This window comes from Urocitellus parryii, chromosome 4, assembly GCF_045843805.1.
Source record: "Urocitellus parryii isolate mUroPar1 chromosome 4, mUroPar1.hap1, whole genome shotgun sequence".
NCBI classification, from domain to species: Eukaryota; Metazoa; Chordata; class Mammalia; order Rodentia; family Sciuridae; genus Urocitellus; species Urocitellus parryii.
Genome location: NC_135534.1, coordinates 78,353,104 through 78,375,497, shown reverse-complemented (window position 1 = coordinate 78,375,497; position 22,394 = coordinate 78,353,104). Strand labels below are relative to the sequence as shown.

At 34.3% G+C, this 22,394-nt stretch overlaps 1 protein-coding gene across 1 annotated transcript in view; it reads right to left on the bottom strand.

Annotated features, from left to right (window-relative positions):
* The window catches only part of Tyr (tyrosinase), a 104,476-nt gene extending 82,997 nt beyond the window's left edge, over nucleotides 1–21,479 (bottom strand). The window contains exons 1-2 of the mRNA XM_026401520.2: nucleotides 20,661–21,479; nucleotides 10,182–10,398 (exon numbers count right to left, since the gene is read on the bottom strand). Of these exons, the coding sequence (XP_026257305.1) occupies nucleotides 10,182–10,398; nucleotides 20,661–21,479 (1,036 nt within the window). The remainder of the gene's footprint in view (nucleotides 1–10,181; nucleotides 10,399–20,660) is intronic.
* Between the last annotated feature and the right edge of the window lie 915 nt (nucleotides 21,480–22,394).

Sequence of the window (22,394 nt, the reverse complement as noted above, 5' to 3'; positions counted from 1 at the left end):
GGTATAGGGCTTTTGAGAGGAGTAATTAAAATAATGGATGTGAAAGGTTTTTAGAAACTGAAAAAGCAAGGTTATATTGATGCTAGCTTTTGTTATTAAATACAGGAGCTCTTTTGAAATTTGTAATGCTGTTTTATACATTAATCTATTTTAATATAGAGAAGATGATGGAAATAATTTATAAATTATCTTATTTCTCTTCTTTGAATTTTATCTGAGCTACTCAAACTCATCCCAAGGATGTCATATCCTTAGTGAGATGTCCTCTGACAATAAATACTTGGTTAGGTCCCTTTACCTAATAATATTTATATGTGCCTCTTTTTAGTATGAATTCCCTTTGGATTATAATTTCTTATTCATGATCTGGTTCTTAACTAGACTGAAAATTCCAAGAGGACAGGATCTGTGTCATATTGAATGTGTTCTTACTGTGTTCCAAAGTGCCTATACACAGTGCATGCTCTATAAATATTTTTGAATTCATAAATATGAAATATATATTTCTTTTTCTAAAACATGCAATCCATGTTGCTAACAAAACTTTCAAATCAGTTAAGCTAACAGTTTTTAAAACATCCCCATAATGTTCTAAGTGTTATGCCTTTAAGCAAGTAGTATGAACCATAGCTCTGAGTCTGGCCCTTACATTTCTATGCTATAGGTTATTCTCTCAACAGTCTCCTGATGGGATAATTAATAAACCCAAGTATGGTATTATTCAGCATGGAGGAGATGAGAGCATATGTCAGGGGGCGGGAAGAGATACATGATTTTTTCAACAACAAAATTATTTACTGTTAAAACATGGAATACATTTGTAGGGAGCTATCTTCAAAAAAGAGTATTATAAAATGGCTAGGGAAATTAGAACTGCATGGCCTTTTCCCATTTGATGGAAAACAGGGTAACATGAAAGAATACTGCAAAAAGAAAGAAATTATGAGAGAGGGAAATAAATTATTTTGTTTTTCAGAGTCAAGAATTGACATTTCAATGTAAATGAGGTAGTCCAGCCCAGGCCAAAACTAAATGGCCCCAGCAATTCCTGTATAATGGAAACAAAGCAAACAATCAAAAATAATGAAGAGGCTCAAACAGAAAGACCCAGCAAACATCAATCAAATACTTCAACAAAACTTGTTCCCCCTATCTCTATGAAGAACAACCTTGCATTTAGAGGTGGGCTGTGAATGAATTGTGGTCAAGAGAGTATGGGCAGAAGGTTAAGAAGGTACTTCCAGGTTTGGTCCATGTATTTCTCCTGTGCAATTCTCCATACATTCCAATCTCTTGTCTCACAGGAAACTGCAGAAGATCCATCAGGGAATTGAAAAATTATAACATGGGGCCATGTGGAAGGTCACTCACCAACAGAACATCTAAATTGGCCTTTGGATTTTGACTGAACAAGAAATCAATTTTTATTGGGTTAGGCTACTAAGGTTTTAGAGTTTGTTACAGCTTGTAGCACTACTTAGTTTAATGCTTTCTACTTTCCTAAATGAGACAACAAATGCTTATAAGTGTAATAATTTGAAAGATTTGGGATAAAGGATTTTGACACTTCATTTACTAATACAGAGTTCATTTTTTTAAAAATAAATTTAGTAGACAGATGCAGTAAAAGTGTGATTTTATTTTATATATTTTATAAAAACTGGGAAAGGAATTTCAGCAGAGACTGCTACTTTTTTCATCAATATGATTTTCATCAATATGATTTCTCCTCTTTTTCCTAATATGTATCCTAAATGTTTCTGAGTGCATGGCCACTCTATAGAGATTGCATTTTTTGGTTTCCTTAAGGCTAAACGTACCATATCTGCTTGACCACTTGGTAGAACAGAAATGATGAGACATACTTCTAAATCATGCCTTTATGAAAGAATGGGAATGCACTCCTTTTTCTACTTGGCAGTCTTTCTGCTGATTCTGTTGAAAATATTAGGGTGAAGACAGGGAGGTGGAAGCTGTGAGTTGAGGATGCAAGAATTGTACCACTAGCCCTTGATGATCTGCCTTCTCATTGTTTCATAAGTGTAAAGTCAACTTCTATTCTTTAAAAATACACACAGTTTGAATTTTCTTTCTTATAACATTTTCAAGTGAGCCCTGATTAGTAGATAATAGGCTAATTCACTAAAATCCCATGAAACTGGAAAGTGACCCGTGAATCTTAGAAAAACATATGAGCCACAGTTGATTTTGGCATATACACAAGCAAGTCTTCTTATTCTGCTTACCTACTACTCTTCCGGGGTATTCCTGACCATAAAGCTGAACCTGGCAACAATTTAATTCTCTGGAGTATTAATTAAATAAACCTTGAATGGTGTTCCTGGAGTTCTACAATGCAGTGACCTTGATGATGGTGATAATTTTAAGAGCTGGGTGACTTTTGTCATCAGAAGATGGTATCTTAACACATATTGGCGCTGAAGTGTTGTGTCCATTTCATGTATTTTCCTTTGGATCCAGCTAAAATTTTAATACAAACATCTACTGAAAATTCTGCCTAAAATAAATATTCATCTTGATTCTTTTAAACTTTAGTGTAAAGAAGAAAAGAAAAAATAATAGTAATTGGCATGAAATTGATCCCAAAGTGTGGAAACTAGAATTAACCTTTACATTTGTTAGATTTGACAATTTTATTTTGTCCAGATTTTTCCAAGTAAGTTTCTTGAAATTTATGAGATTTTTAAAGAGTAGTTGAGGAAATTAAAGACACAAAGTGATGATAGGAATAGGGTCTCTGGTCAAATTAACTGGAAGGCTGGGTTTATGGTTCAGCAGTAGAGCACTTGCCTCGCACATGCAAGGTCCTGGGTTTGATCCCCAGCACCACATATAAATAAATAATATAAAATTATTGTGTCCAACTACAACTACAAAAAATAAATATTTCAAAAAATTAACTGTAAGTATTTTGAGTTAATTAAACTGAAATAGATTTCTATATTGGATGACATCTCAAACCTTATGTTTTGGTAAGTTTTTAAGATCTAAACAGGTACATCCATTTGTCAAATAGATCAGTCCAAGGATCAAGTTTTCATTACAATTATACTGATTTCTTTGAAGGATAGTACAGTTTGTATTTCAATTGACCATTGAGACTATTTACAAGGGATTTCCAAAGCCCATGACATGTAGCTATTTGCATTATTTTTTCTTCATACCAAAGGTTTAAGCTCAACTTGAGAACCTAAAAACGGGAGCAAGGATCATTTTTAACTACAAAGCAAAACTAGCCATCTACTAGGCCATTATCATAATATAAAATTGTAGTTTTTACTTACCATAATATAAATAAGCTTTAAGAATTGATATGAATCTCATTCCTTCATTAAAACAACACACAAAAATAAGAAGCAATTGCTAAGACTGGTGTATAAATAAACACAGAACTAGAAGATTGAAGAAGAATGGTTATAAAGACAAATAAACGTGAATTGGAGGTATTTTTTAAATTAGGGATTTGGAAAGTCTTGTCACTAGAACTATGGTGTATATTTTAAACCATTTCTCTATAAACAATCTATATGTTCAAGTAAATAATATGCTAGTTGTTGAGCAATTAGTTTATTATTTGGCATGGTAATTTTTCATTCTATTTAACTTAGCAAAAATAAGATTCTTCATATTGTGATTCATTATATCTGTATATTTAAATGTAAATTTCAAACACCACCATAAAAAGGTTTGATGGTAACTTGTTTTTTAATTAAACTTTTTATTTTGAGATAATTTCAGACTCATATGTGCTTATAAGAAATTATAGAAAGTGATCCCATGTGCCCTTTATTTAATTTTCTCTAATTTTTTTTTAAAGAGAGAGAGAGAATTTTAATATTTATTTTTTAGTTTTCGGCGGACACAACATCTTTGTTTGTATGTGGTGCTGAGGATCTAACCCGGGTCGCACGCATGCCAGGCGAGCACGCTACCACTTGAGCCACATCCTCAGCCCCATAATCTTCTCTAATTTTAACTTTAAAAAATATGTTCAGTTGACACATATGTGAGTTACTCAGACTTGGACATTTAATAGAGAGTTTCTTGAAATTAAAATAAATTTTTCATTTAAAATGATGCTATTTTTGCCAATGATAATTTTTTACCTTTCAAGCAAACATTATAATTTATTAAAATTTGATTCCATCACTGCGTGACAGTCTTAGTACTAACGATGTTTCTGATATTGATGTATGTAATTTTTCAACATTGTATAATGAAATATTTCAACATTTGATGTACCTGCATAATTCAATGTTTTGCAAATTATCCATGCATAATGTTATAAGATCACTCATGAATAAAATATCCACTCAAGATGCAAAACAGATCCATGGAATTCAATGTATCAAGTATCAAAAGTTCAGATATGATTTCATATTTGACAGTGCAGTTAAACTTTTAAGAAGTCCCCACTTGTGAAGTTTTAGTGTTGAAAAAGAAGATGCACAATTATATGAAAATATATTTTTAAAAATTTCTCTCTGTGACAATTATATAGTTTAGTCTTCTTTTTCTCTAAGTTTTCCAGCCTAACAATACATCATAATATATTGAGTGTAGAAGCAGAGGTAAAAATTAAGATGTCTAAAATTTGCAAAGTTATAAGGTGCTGCCATTCTACTTACTACTTTTTGAAAATATTTTAAAATTATAATTTATATAAGAATGAAGGGTCATTTAAAAGTGTCCAAATATATATGGACTAATACTCCATATTTTTACAGAGGGAGCCCAGGTTTTTCCATTATTGTTTAGAGTTTACTACTAAAACTTTACTGAGTGCAGGATGCCATCCTTGAAATAGGATAAGAGATGGTCCATGAGGACCTTCTCTTCCCATGGAAACCAGGAAGGGATAGGCTTGGAGCTGGGAACTTCCTGTGGCTCTCCAGCGGAGACACACCACCCAGTGCACACGACCTTCCCCTCTGCTCTGCTGGGAAAGTTCCTCATAGTAGCACCAGAGATGGACATAACCATTAGGACCTGAGTAGCTTATCTTTAACCTTTTTGGGAAAAGAACATTCTATAGAATCTCCCTTATGTCTTCCAGGAAGCAGGCACGGTTTCCATTTTGTCAGAAGCCATCTGTCTGGTCAGTTTGCCCATCCTGCTCCTGCTTTTGCAACTACTTTCTGTGTTCTGTTTTGTTTTTTTTTTTTCACCATTCTATTTTTCTTAGCTTTTATTTCTCAGCCACCCCACTCTACCCAGGGGAACCCTATTCCCACATCCCTAGCAGGCAGGAGCTGAGTGTCAAACAGTAATATTCACAAACTATGTTTTAGTAAGTGTTTTTGCTCCTGTGACTAAAGGATCTGACCAGAACAATTTTAAAGGAGGAAAAGTTTATTTGAGGGCTCACAGTTGGTTTCCAAGGTCTTAGTCCAAAAAAAGGCTGTCTCTATTCCTTGGGGGCTCCAGGTGAGTCAGGACATCATGGCAGGAGAGTGTGATAGAGGGAAGCAGCTCACATCACAATCGGACAGCCCAGAAAGAGACTCCACTGGCCAGATACAAATATACACCCCCAAGCCACACCCTACCACTTCAGTTACCACTCAGTTAATCCATATCAGGGGATTATTTCAATGATTGGGTTAAGATTCTCACAATCCAATCATTTCTCCTCTGAATCTTTTTGCATTATCATGCATATGTTCTTTTGAGGGACACCACATTTAAACCATAACAAAGTACTTCAAGTTCTTTTTGAAGGAAATACACCACTGAGTTTCCATGACTCAAATGTCTCAACAATGTCACTGCTTCTACAGAAATTTGTCTGCAAAAATTAGAAGATTTCCCTACTATTAAAACCATCCATTTCTAGCAGATCATTACTACCTTTTGGTTCAGGTGATCCTCTTACATAAATATTAAGTCTTCCCCAAGAGCAGTTTTTGCCCCGGATAGCTTAAAATACACATAATTATCCAATCTTTATACATACTATAGCAGATATGTTTTGTTTCAGGATTTTTAAAAAGCTAATGTTCCCTTTTGAAGAAAGAACTACATTCAAAGAAAACATAGTTGTTAAGTGATACACTTGATTCTTGTTTGAATTCTCTATATGTGATAGGAAGGATCCTATTTACTCTGAGAACTTGAGAAAGAAGGAAAAGTTACCTTTCAAGTAAAGTAAATAGAGTCAGCTCTTAAAGGAAGGACACAGACTGTCTCCTAAGCTCACTGGAATAATCACTTTCCCGAGAGTGGTTCTTTACTTAATCACTTAACACTAAAATATCATAGAATTAATTAACCATTAAGGATTAAATAAGATAATAGTGAGAATTGAGAAAGTACTGGAACATTGTTATTGTTATTGTTATGATCAGGATTATTGCCTAATCAGAATACTGATTCACCTGCCAAGGTAATAGTGCTCAAAAAGATTTTCCTGGTGTGGATGAAATCCTTCTCAAAACCGCCTGCTTCTCTTCAGTGCCAGTCTGCCTCCAAATACTCAGCTTTCTGATTCCCTCAGGATTAGTGAAGAAGAAGGGAGCCTTCCAGTTACTAAAATGTGTTACTCCACTTAAACAGCTTCCTTGGCATAGTTAGTTTCAAATGAACTTATTTTTAAATCTGTGTGACCATTTTTGTATCAATTAAAAAACTTAATTTCTCAGGCAGGGAGACTGAAAATTATGCCGTTTTTTGAGATTTCTTTGTGACTATCCAGCTGGACTTTCTTGGAAAATATACATCCTGTTCATCTTAAAATTTATTCAAAATATCAAAACTTCCATATTACTCTTGAGATTGCCTTTTGGGAAATCTCAGTGCATGAGTTGGTAAAGTACTTCTCAGTGAAGTGTTTAGCAGCCACACTGACATGGAAAGCATGAAGGACAGCTGGAAGGAGACTCCTGGACAATCAAAATGGCAGTTTATTATAGGGGGTGTTATATGAAGATAAATTCAATTTTGAGTGGCATATAACTTAAAAGAACAAAACGAGGACTAATGATCAGAAACCAACGGCTGGTGCTTCAGAAAAACCCTCAACTCTTTGTTAAACAAAAGCTTTCACTCCATAACACAGTAAATGAATGAGTGAATGAATGAATGAATACCTCTTAATAACAGCAGAATCTTGAATTTTGGTTAATAACTGTCAAAGGAGTGCTGAAGTTGGAAAGTTATGAATTTAAATCATTGATAAATACCAGCTGTAAGAGAAAAGTGTGATGAGAGGTAGGATATTTACAAAGTCTTAAAAATTTTATCCATTGGATAGTTGATTAGTTTGAAAGAAAAAGCAATTACATAATGGGAAAATTGGACCATGTCACAAACCAGGACAGGTGATCAAAATTAGTATCACTAATGTGATAAAGATGGCTACCTTTTGCTTCCAGATGTGATGCCCTCTGAGTAAGACAGAAAATTGCCCATATAGAATTCTGGCTAATAATGCATTCCCTGAATCGAGTCATTAGAAACTACCAGAAATACTAAAATGAAAAATATGAATTTCATAAAGATGCACACCACAAAGCCTATATAATTATTTCAGATTAAAGAAGACTACCTAAATACTACCTGACACAACACTGAGCCCAATTATATAAAGGAAAAAATGCTATAGAGGGTATTACTAGGTGTATTAAAAACTTGAATATAAAAAGTAGACTAAATTAAAATGTTAAATCAATGTAAAATGTACAGAAGATGAAAATTGTCTTGTGGTGTATAATAGAATATTTTTATTTTCAGGAAAAACAAGCTGAAATTTTTATCAGTTGAAAATATATGATCTATAGTTGTATCCTCAAATAGTTCAGACTGGGAGAAAGAGAGTAGCAAATAGGATCAAATGTAAACAGTAAATAAATCTGGGTAAAGGGTGTATGTGCATTTTTTTGCACCTCTTTTATATTTGCAAATTTTCTGTAAGCTTAATGGTATTTGTGAATGCATTTTTAAAGAAAAAATATTAGTTCCTGGCCTGGAAAAGTGCTGGTGCATAGCTCAGATCAATGGTTTTCAATGTTTTCCCACCATTACGTACACTTCATACAACAGTTATCAATAAGATAGATGGTTGGATAGATGTGATTTGAAGGACTCTAGCTATTATTTTTGCAATTTATGTATTCAGTCATCATATATTTATTGAATATCTGCTATGTGCAGATGATGTGTTGTGTGCCTTTTCTCTACTTTTCAAGTAAGCACTATAGAGTGTATGTGAACAAGAATAAACTATTGGAAAAAATTAAAAATAATTTACAAAATACTTTATTAATAATTTTAAATTATTTGCTATAAATCTTTGTTCCCTGCTCACCAGAATATGTTAGAATCTCATTTGGAAAACACTGGCTGAGCTGGTACACCATAAACTATTTTTGACTTAGGGTCTTCAAGAAGTGAGATTCTCTGCCTTATTCTGTGATGAATCCATGTTCCTTAATAATAAAGTGCAGGCTTTGTCACTTATGATTGGAAAATCTGTGTGAAAAACTTAACAAAGTTACTTCAACTTTCTTAAAGGTAGATTTTTGTTTTGTAAAAACATTAATGGTAGCATTTGGAGAACTACCGTTGATCTCTGCAAAGTACAATGGGACAGGCAATCCTACCAGATAGTGACTGTCAAATTGTGTTCCTTTGTCTCAGCTTATAGATTCTGAGATTCCCTGGCACTAAGAAGTGTCTTCTTAAGCTATACTGAAAAAAATTGCTCTTTCAATTTAGTCTGGGTCATCAGAATGCAATCGAAAGAACTTGAATTTTGGCATTTGACCAATTTAGTTTAATATTTAAATCTGCTATTCAATCAGTGACCAGTGTTAGCTAAACGAGTTAATATCTCTGATCCTGTTTGCTCTATCAACTGAGAATAAAAATAATAGTGATCTTTGTTGGAGGAAAATTGTTAAGAATTAGGTGAGAAAATGTTATACAAAGTGTGTGGCACAGTTCCTTGCACATAGCAATCACTTAAAGTACTGTAGGAGTACCTTTTAACTGCCAGAACCAGAATTTCTCTTTAGAATGGGGGGTCTCCTTGTTTGAATTATTTCAGAAACAGGAAAAAGAAGGAGATAGTAACTACTCTGCAGAACTTGCCTAACAGAGGCTAAGGCATGGAATGATAACAACAAAATAAAAAAGAAACATGTAAGAGAGAAAGGTAAAGGTTTGTCTACCAGGGAAGATGACAAAGAACTTTTAAGAGGTAGCCTCTAATGTCAATTTTTTTTTTTTAAAGAGAGAGTGAGAGAGAAGAGAGAGAGAGAGAGAGAGAGAGAGAATTTTTAATATTTATTTTTTTAGTTCTCGGCGGACACAACATCTTTGTTGGTATGTGGTGCTGAGGATCGAACCCGGGCCGCACGCATGCCAGGCGAGTGCGCTACCGCTTGAGCCACATCCCCAGCCCCTCTAATGTCAAATTTTGACTTGTGTGCTCTGCCATGTTAGCCCCATATGTTTCCTTCTTTTAAATCCATAACTGGAGTGTTTTGTTGTTTGTTTGTTCTTATAGTTGTTGGGTTCATTTCCCTAATGCAAATTGAGGTGAATGGGTCAGGTTTGTGACTGATCCAGCCTCTGCTTATAAAAGAATAAACTGATATTGGAGGGAAGGTGTAATCAACTTTGAGAAATATGCAGAAGTAAGTAGGAATTTTAAAATGCAATAAGAAGGAATCTCTGAGGAGGCACAGAAAGTTTACGGGACAGTGGATTTGGGATTTCCATGAAATAAAGATCATGTCTTTATTATAGTTATGAGAATGAACTTACCTCAAATAACCCATTGTCTAGAATATTTCAAACCAGAGGAAGAAAGCATTAAAACTTAAGAAAATATATCGACATTCTTATATCTGTATTTCTATAATATAAAAAGTTCTAAAGTGGAACTATTTTGTTTTGCACCAGTACTGTTGTTGAAGTACCCTGATTTTCTTCACCATTAGGCTGCCTATTGTATCTGTCTATTCCCAGGATATGTATATTCATACACTTTGCTGAGGCATCATTAGTGTGCTGGATTATGGTGAGCTGCCCAGAGTCTGCTAGCTTCATTGTCAATACAGGTGTGGAAAATTCGGAATTCTCAAGCACCTCTGAGTGCAGGGTTTTGGATAAGAGTGAGGAAAAACGATAAAAGTTAGAGAAAATAAAGTTCTTACCTTCCAGTGTATTTCTAAAGCTGAAATTAGCAGCTTTATCCATGGAGTCAGATTCATACTGGGTCAGTCTCAGGCAAAATTCCACATCATCTGAGGAGGGGAGCCTCGGGGTCCTGGTTTTGTCATGGTTGCCAGGATTACGAAGTAAAGGTCCCTCAGGGGTTCCATTGCATAAAGTCTGTTGGCTGTTGTACTCCTCTAGGCGGCTACAGATAATCTGTACAAAACATTTTATATTGAAGGAATTACCATCAACTCTGAGTCAAGGGGAAAAGGGAAGAAGCTTCAAAATCCTGATTACCATTTTCGGATTTCTAACCATCAGATCAATATTTTAAAATAAGTTGTTAAAGGAAGCAGTTTACTGAAGTTTTCAGAAAGGACCATGGACTTTAAAATCCAGAGTAGGTCTCTAGTCTTGCATCTACCACTGTAAAAATATCTCAAATTTAATATTTTACATTTACTAGGGTTCATCTATAAAATTTTGGTGAAATAACCACATCATATAAGTATTTGAAAAGAAAGCTAATTCAATGAATATTTGTTAAATATTTATCATGAGCTAAGCAGTGTACGAGGTCCTGAGATGGGCTGATAACAATAAAGGCAGTTACCTTTCTGTCTAGAAGGCCACAGTGCATGGTATGGACACCAGTAAACAACTAAAAAGTGCTTTGTTAGTATCAATGTATATTACATTCAGAATGTCAAGGACTGGGCATAATTCTACTTTATGCTTTTTTGTCATAATTTTTTGAATTGTTAATGTCTAGTTTTTGATGTACAGAATAACAATTTTGGGTAGCTTTTTTGTGTATAGCAATTTCCCTGATTCTTTAATTTAGCCAGAACTAATGTAACATTTTTTGGAAAATTATCATCTTAAAATTGATAATTCTTCACATTTTATATGAAAAATGTAAAGAAACTACAGAACAAGAATTATTTTATTTAAATCACATGGAAATACTTTTCACCATAACAAATAAGGAATCTGAGGGTCAGCTAAGTGACATTTTCTAAGTTAAATGGCAGAATTACCACTGTAACCCAAGTTTTTCAACTCCATCTTTAGTGTACTTTTCCTCTTCTACCTAGTTTGTGGTTGACTAAGATTTGAGATACCTATTATGTAACACAAATATTTTATACTCTGGTCAAACTAGCAAAGGAAGGGAGAATTAGTTTTATACATTGCCTTTTCAAATATAAACCATATTCTGCAGCTGTTCTTGTGTAGGAAGTATTTGTTCAAAATAATAGTAACTGATATTAAATCAGCACGTATTAAATAGAAAACCCTGGAATGAATGATTTTAATTTGTGGCAGAACAGGGTTGTCTGCTTTCTATATGAATTGGGTCCTTCCTTTGTATGGATGGATTTTCTAACCTAATGTACATAAATATGACTGTATGAAGAAAGCCATGTTGGTCACATATGATTTTGTCTGTGTCTTAGACACTACATGGTAAAGAGTGCAAGAATTTGGAACAGATGGGTCCCAGAAATCTGCATGTGAACTTAGTAGTCAAGGTTTAAAAGTATAAAATGAAATTTGTGGAATTGATTATAGGAAGCGTTTTGCAAGATTAACTTTCACATTTGTTGGGAGAAAAGAAAGAAAATCAGAAAGGAAAACTAAACCAAATAATGACAAGAGTACCCATGGGAAGCAGACTCCACATTGACAATAATTCCTGAGGTTCTAACATGAAAATGTTGGTCTAATCTTTGAATTATGACTGTGACAACTAAAAGTAAAATTAGGTGCTTTCTGGGCATGAATTAAAATAATAAATTCCAACCAGAATTACAGTCAAAGTCCTAAAATCATGTCAAGTCTTTCCTACATTTGACAAATTGTTCCCACTAAAGCCTTATCTCATAATACAAGTACATGGGGGCTAGGGAGTTAACATGAGAATAGGAAGGGTACACAATCTGGTGGATAGCACTGAGTGGGAGGCCCCTTTGTTAACAAAATTGCCTGTATGACACACTATGATACTGCCACTGTGGGCAGGATAAATCTCCAATTTACCCTGTACCAACACACTATGGGCCTCACACCCAACCCCAGCCCTCCTTTTGATTGCACAAGAGCTTGCCAGGAAAGGAGAGTGACAGTGGAATAGGACCCTTTCTCTACCCACCCATGGCCCTAAGCAGATGTTGGGGATGGGGAGTCCAGCTGGGGTTGTTTCCAGGGGATGCAGTAGTGGCCAAGGCTCATTCTAAGAAGGCAAAGAAGCTGTGACAAGAAGATTGAGAAGATACAGAGTAGAATTACAGGTGGCTGACATCCCAGATCATGGTGGCTCCTTGTCCCTTTGATTTCATTTAAAACACAAACTCAAGGATGAAATTATTAAGAATTTCAGGATTCCAGTCACAGATTAAGCTTCAAATGTGGACTTCACTTCTGAGCCTAGGTCATAGTGCAAGTGCACCAGTTTTATCCTAAAAAGCTATCCCTGGTCCAGAGCTTAGGCCAGTACCATGTTCTTTTCTGTTTTTGTGCTTCTGCTCTTTCAGCTGAATCAACCAGTTTCCTTGTTTACAATGATAACTACGTTGATAAGGATTCTTCTATTCCCATCTCCAGTGATTGACAACTCCTTTGAGTTCTAAATGTATATATTCTTTTCTGAAACATTAATATTTTAATGTTATATTACATGCATATCAAATATAACTCTTAAAATAAAACAACCTGTTCTTTCTGTGCTTCCTTTCACACCAGCCATCCTGTAGTTTGAGCCAGAAACCTCTGAATCATCACAGGCGAGCTGGAAACCAGCGAATTGTATTTTGTATGTTTTTCTCCTTTGTCTTTCACATTAATCCATCAGCCAATATTATCAATTTTTCCTCCAAAACACATCTTGAATCTGGAAATCACTTTCCGTTTGTTTACATCCTGTGTGCTTCTGCTACTAAAGCCAGACTGCCCACTCTTCCCTGGATATTGCTTGTATTTCTCTGTTCCAGACTCTGCTTGTGGATAAGGATGCCTGTTCCTTGCCATGTGTCTCATATCTTACCTGTTCTTTAGGATCAAGGGAAAGAATTTGTAAAAACAAACTTTGACTAAAAAAGTAATCCAAAAAGATCTGGCTCAGAATGTAAAGGAGTTTTTGGAATTTACCAAATTATTTACATTATAGAATGAGTCAAAACAGAAATGTGATGAGCTATTGTATAAAATTACATTCAGCCTATTGTAGAAGGTATGTGAAACAAATTGATTTAGTGTTTAGATTCAGGCCTCATTTTCAAGACATTTCATTATGTACCTGCAAATAATTCAAAATAAAAAACCTTAAGTTTGAAGCACTGGTCTCAAGCATTTTAGATAAGGGATACTCAATCTATAGTTTCCTTTATATATAGGCAAAGGATATACTATAATAAAAATGCACCACTAAATAAACCAAAAGAGCTCATTCAACAAGCACAAAATAAAAATTCTAAGTATTTAAAACATCATAGCAAAATTTTTCAGATTTATATTTTTCTTATATCACATCAAGTAATGCTTCACCTTAAAATCATCAGTGTCTTGGATTCAGTGAAATGGAATGATTAACCAAAAATGAAATAAAAATTTTAAGTGAAAGATGAAGTGCAATAAAATCTACCCTGCCATCCTTGGTGGCTCACAACAGAGGCATACTTCCATAGGAAGCACGTGGTCCCTAGGTAGATAATACTGAAGCTTTATTCATTTTAGTTTCCTTTGATAAATAATAATTATCACCTTCTTTGCATAAAGGTAATCATTCTAAGGATAGGTTTTAAAATTTTTGTGTTGCCGTCCACTCCTTTCTTTATAGAATGTAGAATTGTGTACAGCATTCTATAGAGGATAAATAAATATTTGTTGGATGAATGAACAAAATCAATGAATGAGCCAGTGAATCCCCAACAACTAGCATGTATGGAGCACCTATTTTTCCTGGTCCCATTTTGGCACTTACCTTTGCCTTAGAAAATACTTCCAAACCAACCCATCCCAGGCCATGAGGACCATCTCTCAATACACTTTATAGCTTACTTTCACATAAATACACCACTATGTATTTCTATGATTTTGTTCCTATTTATTGTTAAGGAAACAGCCTGAGTATGAAAGACTACAATAGGTTAATAGGATTTACAGCTCTGTGTCATGATTAATAATTTTATGCACAACAGGCAACATGCATGGAATAATATTTTTAAATTAAAATTTAAAGTCTTCCTGGTCAACTGCATCGTATTTGAAAATAATGAAGACAATCCTGAAGGCCTCCTGCCCCAGTGAATTTGCAATGAGACTGTAAAAGCAAATTAAAACATCAACATGAGGAATTAAATGAATAGTCCAGGGATGACTGCTAGTCTGTCAGATGAGAGATTTTAGAGAATCTACTTTTAATTTTGGCCACAAAGATGTAATTTACGAATTGAAGCACTGTGTTTAGAAAAATAATTGGGCTCCAGATTTAGGTAGATGCAGGATTCAGTATGGCTCAGTTATTTACAGTATTGTGGCAATGAACATGGTTTTTAGCTGTCTTAATTTCCTCAATCATACTTTGATAAGATATATGAAAAGGAAATATTCAGCCAATAGTTCCTGCTTCATTAAATGTCAGTTTCCAGTTTTCCTCATGCTTTTTATCATTCAGAATTCTTTTTACCATATATAAATAGAAACTAGAATGGTTGACTGACTTGTCAACTGTCATAGATTTAGGGTCAGAGCCAGAGCACCATATCTACTGCATTTATTTCTGCTGCTAATAATTTAGGAATAGTTGAATACAACTAATATAATTTTGCACTGAATGTAAGGTGTTCGGTGTCTTCATGATGTTGATTAACTAGATACCACATCAAGCACATCATTATTATTTCTCTTTGAAAAATAAACCTCAGGATATTTTCCAAAAGATTATTCTGCCTAAAAGATTCATACAGCAAACTCAGTTAAATTGGAGAGGTTGAATGGAACTATTTTTGCTAAAATGCCAATTGTTAAGTGACTAAGCTTTCTGAGGAGTGGAGGTATTAGTAGCAAGGAGGAAATCTATCCTGGTTCCAGAAATAATTTGCAAATTTAATTTCAAATCATTGTCTTTATATTTGATACATAAGAAGAGACAGACGAGGTGAAATTGTCAGCATCATAATTAGGATCGTGCAACTATAGTCAGAAAGAAATGGTTTCCAGTATTGACTCTATTAACTGCATAAGCTCAAACAAATTATTTAGATCTTTTATCAAGTTTTTTAATCTTTAAATAGGGATCATGACAACCTTTTATTAAAGATCAAATAATCTATAACATATGTAAAGCACATAGTGTAGTGCCAATTGTATACTTTTAATAATGATAACTATTAAAATTTTTATTTAATATAAGACCATTGATAAGGTCACCAAATCATTTTTACCTCTGGGTTTTTAACATTGTTTGAATACCCATTATTAAGTAACTAACTTGGATATACCATTTAAAAATATATCACAATGTTTTGCACACATGGAACATAATATATCATTTACTAAAACTATTTTACATAGATTTCATGACTTACCCTATAGTAATGTTATATTAAGCTATATTATTCTAATTTTAGAGAAAAAATATTTCAGAATAATAAGCAAATTGTTTTATAAGCAGCTAAGTAAGTTACAAATATACATTTGAGCTCATGTTTATCTAGGTCAAAAGTCTACTCCCTGTACTATTGCTTTCCCTTCCATTTAGTCCTCTTAACAATACAGAAAACATATGTGATAACTGCACCTTATGTTTTCTTCTATTGCAAATAAAAGGTCAAATTTTGTAAATAACTTGTCTAATATTATCTGGCAAATGGCAGAGTTTGAATTGAATCCCAGATCTTCTGACAAGGATTTTGTTATTTTCTCTGTTCACTTTAATACAAGTGATTTATAGCATATGCTGGGGGCGGGGGATCAAGTCTGCCAATTCAAAATAAAAAAAGAGGGGCAGAAAAAACATACTAATGAGGAAGGTAGATCTAGATAATGTTTTAAATTTCAAGAAATAGCAATAAACTCTCAGCTATTAAAAGATTTGAGGAGCAAAGATTCTGTTATGGCATTAAAGGTTTATCTGAAAAAAAATGTAAACCATATGACATTCCACAGAATCTTTTTCATAAAGAAAAAAGAGAAGCTGTTATTTCACTGTGCTGTTGTCATGGTTACCTAAAACCCATGACTCTCTGCTGAAATGTGACTTTTTTTTCTCCCCACTGTTTGCTTCCATGTGATGTGCCTTTCACCTGATGAGTGAATTCCCTGACCACTATTCACTCATGTCTATCATCCAGGAAATGTTGTTTCTCTTTATTTTAATTCTCATACTGATTATTGCTGATATACATTTTCTTTTTATTGCTAGTTTATTTATTGGTTCCATAATATTGGATCCAATTGTGTGAATATAGATATTTAGCAGTTAAATGTTACCGAGAAGCCCTCTTTTTCCAAAAATAATGTATTATTCTAACTGATGACAAACATGCTTCTACACAAAAAGCTTCTGATATTAAACAAACATTTACAAGAATTATGAATATAAACTATCTAAGAAAAGTAACATTTGTTACCTGATGTTTCAATTTATAGTATTATTTCATAGTAGCTCTGCCAGATAAATACTACCAATTTTATTTAAATGACACTCAGATGTGATCTTCCTTATTGTGTTTTCCCTTTTGTTGCAAGTACACATATATACTTACATAAAAGACTAGAGAGAACTACACAAAATGTCTTACTCCTGACTTTGTGTGGCTGCTTATTGGCATTGATAGTTTCTCAGCATTGAGGATACTGCATTAAAAAGAACAGTTTAAAGTCCTACAAAATCTATCCATGTAGAATTTATTTTTTTTTAATTTGTTGGAATTGGCACTAACATTTCTTTGTCTTTAAATTATATTCAATTCAGTATGCATTTATAGAGTCCATTACGTGTATAATTTACTATCCCAAGCTCTCTGGATACAAAACTATTCGTTTGTAAATGGTCTCTACTCCAGAAGGTCTGACAGTCTGGTAGGCACAGACAGGCTTGAAAAACGTTACATGTACTGAAGAGATATAAGTGCAATGGTATAAATCTCTACAAAGTGTAATAATGGCATAAAGGGTAGGGTACAATGCTATCTGAGTAAGGGAGGCCCATCAGTAAAGGTATAATAGCAGATTTTCATTACAATATAAACAAAAAGAACTGCTTTCCCATGTTGTGGGATGCACAAGAATTTTAAAGGAGCCCAAGGGGACAATATGTCAAATTATACATTAACATAATCGTGGTTGATTCAATCCTCTCTGAGCCTAAAGAACAAAATAGCTGTCTCAAATTGCAAAGGAGTCAGTCTCTTTGTTGTTGTTGTTGTTCCTAGATGTGTGACCTTGGACAAATCATCCCACCATTTTAGGCCTTTCTATCTTTTATAAAATATGGGCACTATATTAGAGACCACTGAGAAGTCCTCAGCTCAGGGTTAATAAATGCAATCACATCTCTGAATGCTCTATTTGTGTGTCAAGTAAGAAGATATCTAAAACCCAACTCAAAACCAGAGGCTTTGTAACAGAGTATCTGTCAGCCTAGCTAATTCAGAAGGTATTCAGGAACTCATTTAGCTTGATCTCATCTTACACAAAATAGTTTAGTTCTTAATTTGAGTGTTTAATTTAAGAAGAAGCATTCAAATTAATGGTGTGTTTATTATAGAACTGTGTTTTTATAAAGTGAAAACAAAGAGATACCCAGACAATCTCCATATTAATTAAATCACCAGTTCTCAGTGTTGGCTGCACATTAGAATCACATGAAGAGGTTTTAAAAGCAAAGATTCCAATTTCACAGCAATCTGAATTTCTGGCAAGAAGTTAGATGAGTGAAGTTCATGCAACTATTCTTAAAAATTTAAGTTTCCTAGGTGATTTTGATACTGAGAACTACAGAAATAAATCAACATAAAAAAAAAAAACCTGATCCTAATTGTTGAAGGACTCTTTAACCAGAGAGGCTTTGTGATTAAATGGACACAGACATCACAAGTTGTGTTTGTCACTTCTGCAACATTATCCCTGACACCACACACAGTGACTGAACAGCAAATGTCCATTGGTTTAGCCTCTCTTATTTAAACTGCTATGTGCTTGTTTTTCTTCAATGGACATGGTTCACTCTGCTTCCTCATTTTATCTGAAAAGCCTATTTTTTTTTTTTTTTTTTAGAGAGAGGGGGACAGAGAGAGAGAGAGAGAGAATTCTAACATTTATTTATTTTTTCTTAGTTCTCGGCGGACACAACATCTTCGTTTTTGTATGTGGTGCTGAGGGTCGAACCCGGGCCACAAGCACGCTAGGCGAGCACGCTACCGCTTGAGCCACTTCCCTAGCCCCTGAAAAGCCTATTTCACTCTGACCAGTTTTCTCTAGAAAGTAATAAAATTGACCATAATCATAAAGAGAAAAGAGGAATAATTCAATTAATAATCAGTAAATGATTTAGGAAAGCAAACTCAAATATAATTCTGGGTACTTTCCAGTGGTGTTCACCTCATGCATCTAAATATCACTTTATATCTCTCCACCAAGCTTCAGGGTGTAAGTTGTAGGTTTTTTCTTTCTTTCTCTCTCTTTCTCTCTCTCTTTCTCTCTCTCTCTCTCTTTCTTTCTTTCTTTCTTTCTTTCTTTCTTTCTTTCTTTCTTTCTTTCTTTCTTTTCTGATATTTAGACAATCCTTCAGCCTTTCTAAGTCAAATGAAGCTACATAGTTAAGGAAAGCAAAAATGACAGAAAATGCCACATTCAAGCTTGACAGAAATTTAAGCAGTAAAATAGAAGGTGAGATAAAAGTGTTGTATTCTATAGATAAACCCATTTTATCCCATGGTCCCAGATGTGAGACTGCACCTTATGTTTTCTTCTATTGCAAATAAAAGATCAAAATAAAAGGTGAGGTATAAAAACTTACATATATTTTAATAAAAATAACATAATTAGTAATAAGAATATAATACTAATAACACATTAGCTCTATATTATGATTTCCAATCTACTTTGTTGCATTTGTATGAATTTCTTGAAATAGTCTCAGAATTGAAAACTTGGGACTTAGTGGGTTAAGTTAGAAGGTCTGAAGATTTACTGAAATTGTTCTTATGCATATTTCTCCAGTACTTCTTATGCAAATATACTCATTAATTTTAGTAAATAGCTAGAAATTAGTGGCCATTTTCCAGGGGCCTCCAATAGATTCCATTTCAAGTACATCATGGGAAAAACCCATCCACATGTCAGAACAGTGAATGCAAGATTCTTCTTATCTAACTCAAACATTAATTCCATAAAATATTGCTGGCCAGAAGTGCTGCATTAGGAATTTTTGAAAGTCAGGCAGAAAATCATTACTTCCACCTGTACATATTTTAAATGATAATTAAGCACTTATTTCTTTGCTCACCTTTGTCTCTTATCCAGAATGAAAAAAAAGAAAAGAAAATCAAACAGAGAAATGGAATTTAATTTTAAAATTGCAATCTTATGCTGAAACTGAAGTCTGCAAGTTCTTAGGAAGAAAATTAATTTATTTAGCCTTTAATGAAAATGTGAGAGTGGAACAATCCTTTGCCTCAAGACAAAATAGTAGTCATCCCTTGTAAATCATATATAGAGAGATCACATATCCACACTATCCAAGAACAAATATTATCCTTGCTATTTATCAGCTATGTGTTTTAAAACAAATTACATTATAACTTTATACCTTTGAAAGGGGGACATTGTGATATTAAGTATCAAATGAGCCAATACATAAAAACAGCGTCAACAGAACTTTATACATGCTAAATGCTCAATGAATATTAATAGTTTCCCTAATTTACCGAGTTGAGCTTCCTTATAAATAAAAAATTCAATCAGTATTTGTCAAACTTTCTTACAATAATAATCACCTAACATGCCATCCCAGGACCCTTCCATGAAGATTCTGATCAATGAGTCTGGATCAAGGCAAGGTATTTTTAATTTGCTCACTATATAAATTTATTATGATTAGTAATGCTGTTATTCAGAAGCACTAGCCTAAGTAATTTTGTCTCCTTCCTTCCTCCCTAAGTATTTTTTTAGTCATTGTGGTATGTCAGGTACATCCTAGGTTCTGGGAAATAAAATGATGAATTAAGTACTTTTTGTTCATTGTAGTTTAGAAATGTAGTAGAGGATATAAATATTGAATAAAAAATCACATAAATATCTACTTAATTATGACTGTGATTATTCTCTAATGGGAAAATACAAGGCACACTGATAGCTCCTAACAGGGAACCTTTTCTACATTAGTTTGGGAAGATAGGATGAAGATCCCCTGAAGAATTTATGGCTAAAGTTCATTTCTTCTCTTATATTGTACGTCTAGCACATTTTACCTGCCAAGAGGAGAAGAAGGATCCTGGGCTGAGTAGGTTAGGGTTTTCAGGGTGACGCCCGCCCATGTACTCATCAGTGCAAATATCACAGTTTTCTGCATCTCGCCAATCCCAGTATGGAACAGTGAAGTTCTCATCCCCTGTCAGCTCCCGGATATCTTGTTCCCACAATAACAAGAAAAGTCTATGCCAAGGCAGAAAACCTGGTGCTTCATGGGCAAAATCAATATCTCTCCAGATTTCAGATCCTCCAAGCAGTGTGTCCCTTGACACATAGTAATGCATCCAGACAAAGAGGTCATAAATGTTGACATCATTAAACATGGGTGTTGATCCATTATTCATTTGACCATAGGTGCCTGTGGGGATGACATAGTCTTTGCTAATAGTATTCTTCGCTAATATGAGGTAGGCAAGAAATCTATCTTTCTCCGGGATACTCAAATCAAAGATGTTTCTTCTCACCAAGAGTCGCTTTTCTGTGCAATTTGGTCCCCCGAATCCAAACCTGCAATTTCCACAGTTGAATCCCATGAAATTGCCAGAGCATTGGCAAGTCCTATTGTAAAAGACAGAAGGCCAAGATTCCCGGTCATCCACACCTGTGAAGGGGAATTGAGGCCCCCGTGGTGCATTAGACAGAAGAACGTCCTGACAGGAGCCTCTGCCTGAAAGTTGGCCACAGGGACTTCCATCACCACTCCATGGTGGGCAACATTCCTTCTGCATCAGGCTCTCAGAGGAGGCACAGGCTCGAGGGAAATGGCCTGCAGAGATCTGGAAACCCCACAGCAGGCAGCACAAAATAGCCAGTAGCATTGTTCTAGTGCTTACAGATCTGCTTAAGCAGGTTAACTGGAGCCACAGACTTCTTTTTCCAACTACCCTTATAGTGACTATCACATGTTTTGGCTAAGACCTATATAACTCCCCTCCCACCTCCAAATTGCGTACTGTCAGCTTTTATCTTAAGCTTTCATCTTCTGAAAAGCACATGATTGACTTTTTTTTTTTTTTTTGAGTTGGCACATATCCCACAGTGGGATTGGCCTATGTTAAAGCAAGAAATACTATTTTTCATTAATAGTTTAATGCTGGTGGTTATTATGATAATAATGGTTACTAGTAATAATGCCTTATCTAAGCAAACACAGTTCATTGGTTATGAAATTAATGGTGATTTGTATTGGCAAGTGAGGAGCTCTGTCAAGAATAGAGTTTTTCCTATTAAGAAAAGTCAGTCAGTGTTCTGGATGTCAGGCACAAGCCTGATCTCCTTAGAGACCATAAACGGACTACCAGAGAGAGACTTTCTTCAGGGACCACAGATTATTTCTTACATATGATGTATTTTAGCTTATTTATTTTGTACCAAGTATCAGAAAGAAAAAGCCTGTCTAATACTTTTCCCTGATTATTGATGCATTTTCTAACAATTATTAAGGATAGTTCAGTCTGATAGCTAGGTGCTCTGCTTCATTGTGTGAACATTTCTAATAAAACTTTTATAAATTGCTCCCCACCTCTGTGTGTGTGTGTGTAACACTCTAGCCACTTTGTCTTAACCATAAATTCTGAAAGTCAGGAATTTATTTGAAATTTTTATTGTAGTGTGATTCTTGCAACGAAATTCTTAATTCAGTGAGTGAATGAATAAGGAATAATATATTTATTCCACATTGTTTTGATCATCTAAATTTTTCTTGGAGTTACTTCTCTGTACAGTGAATTTAG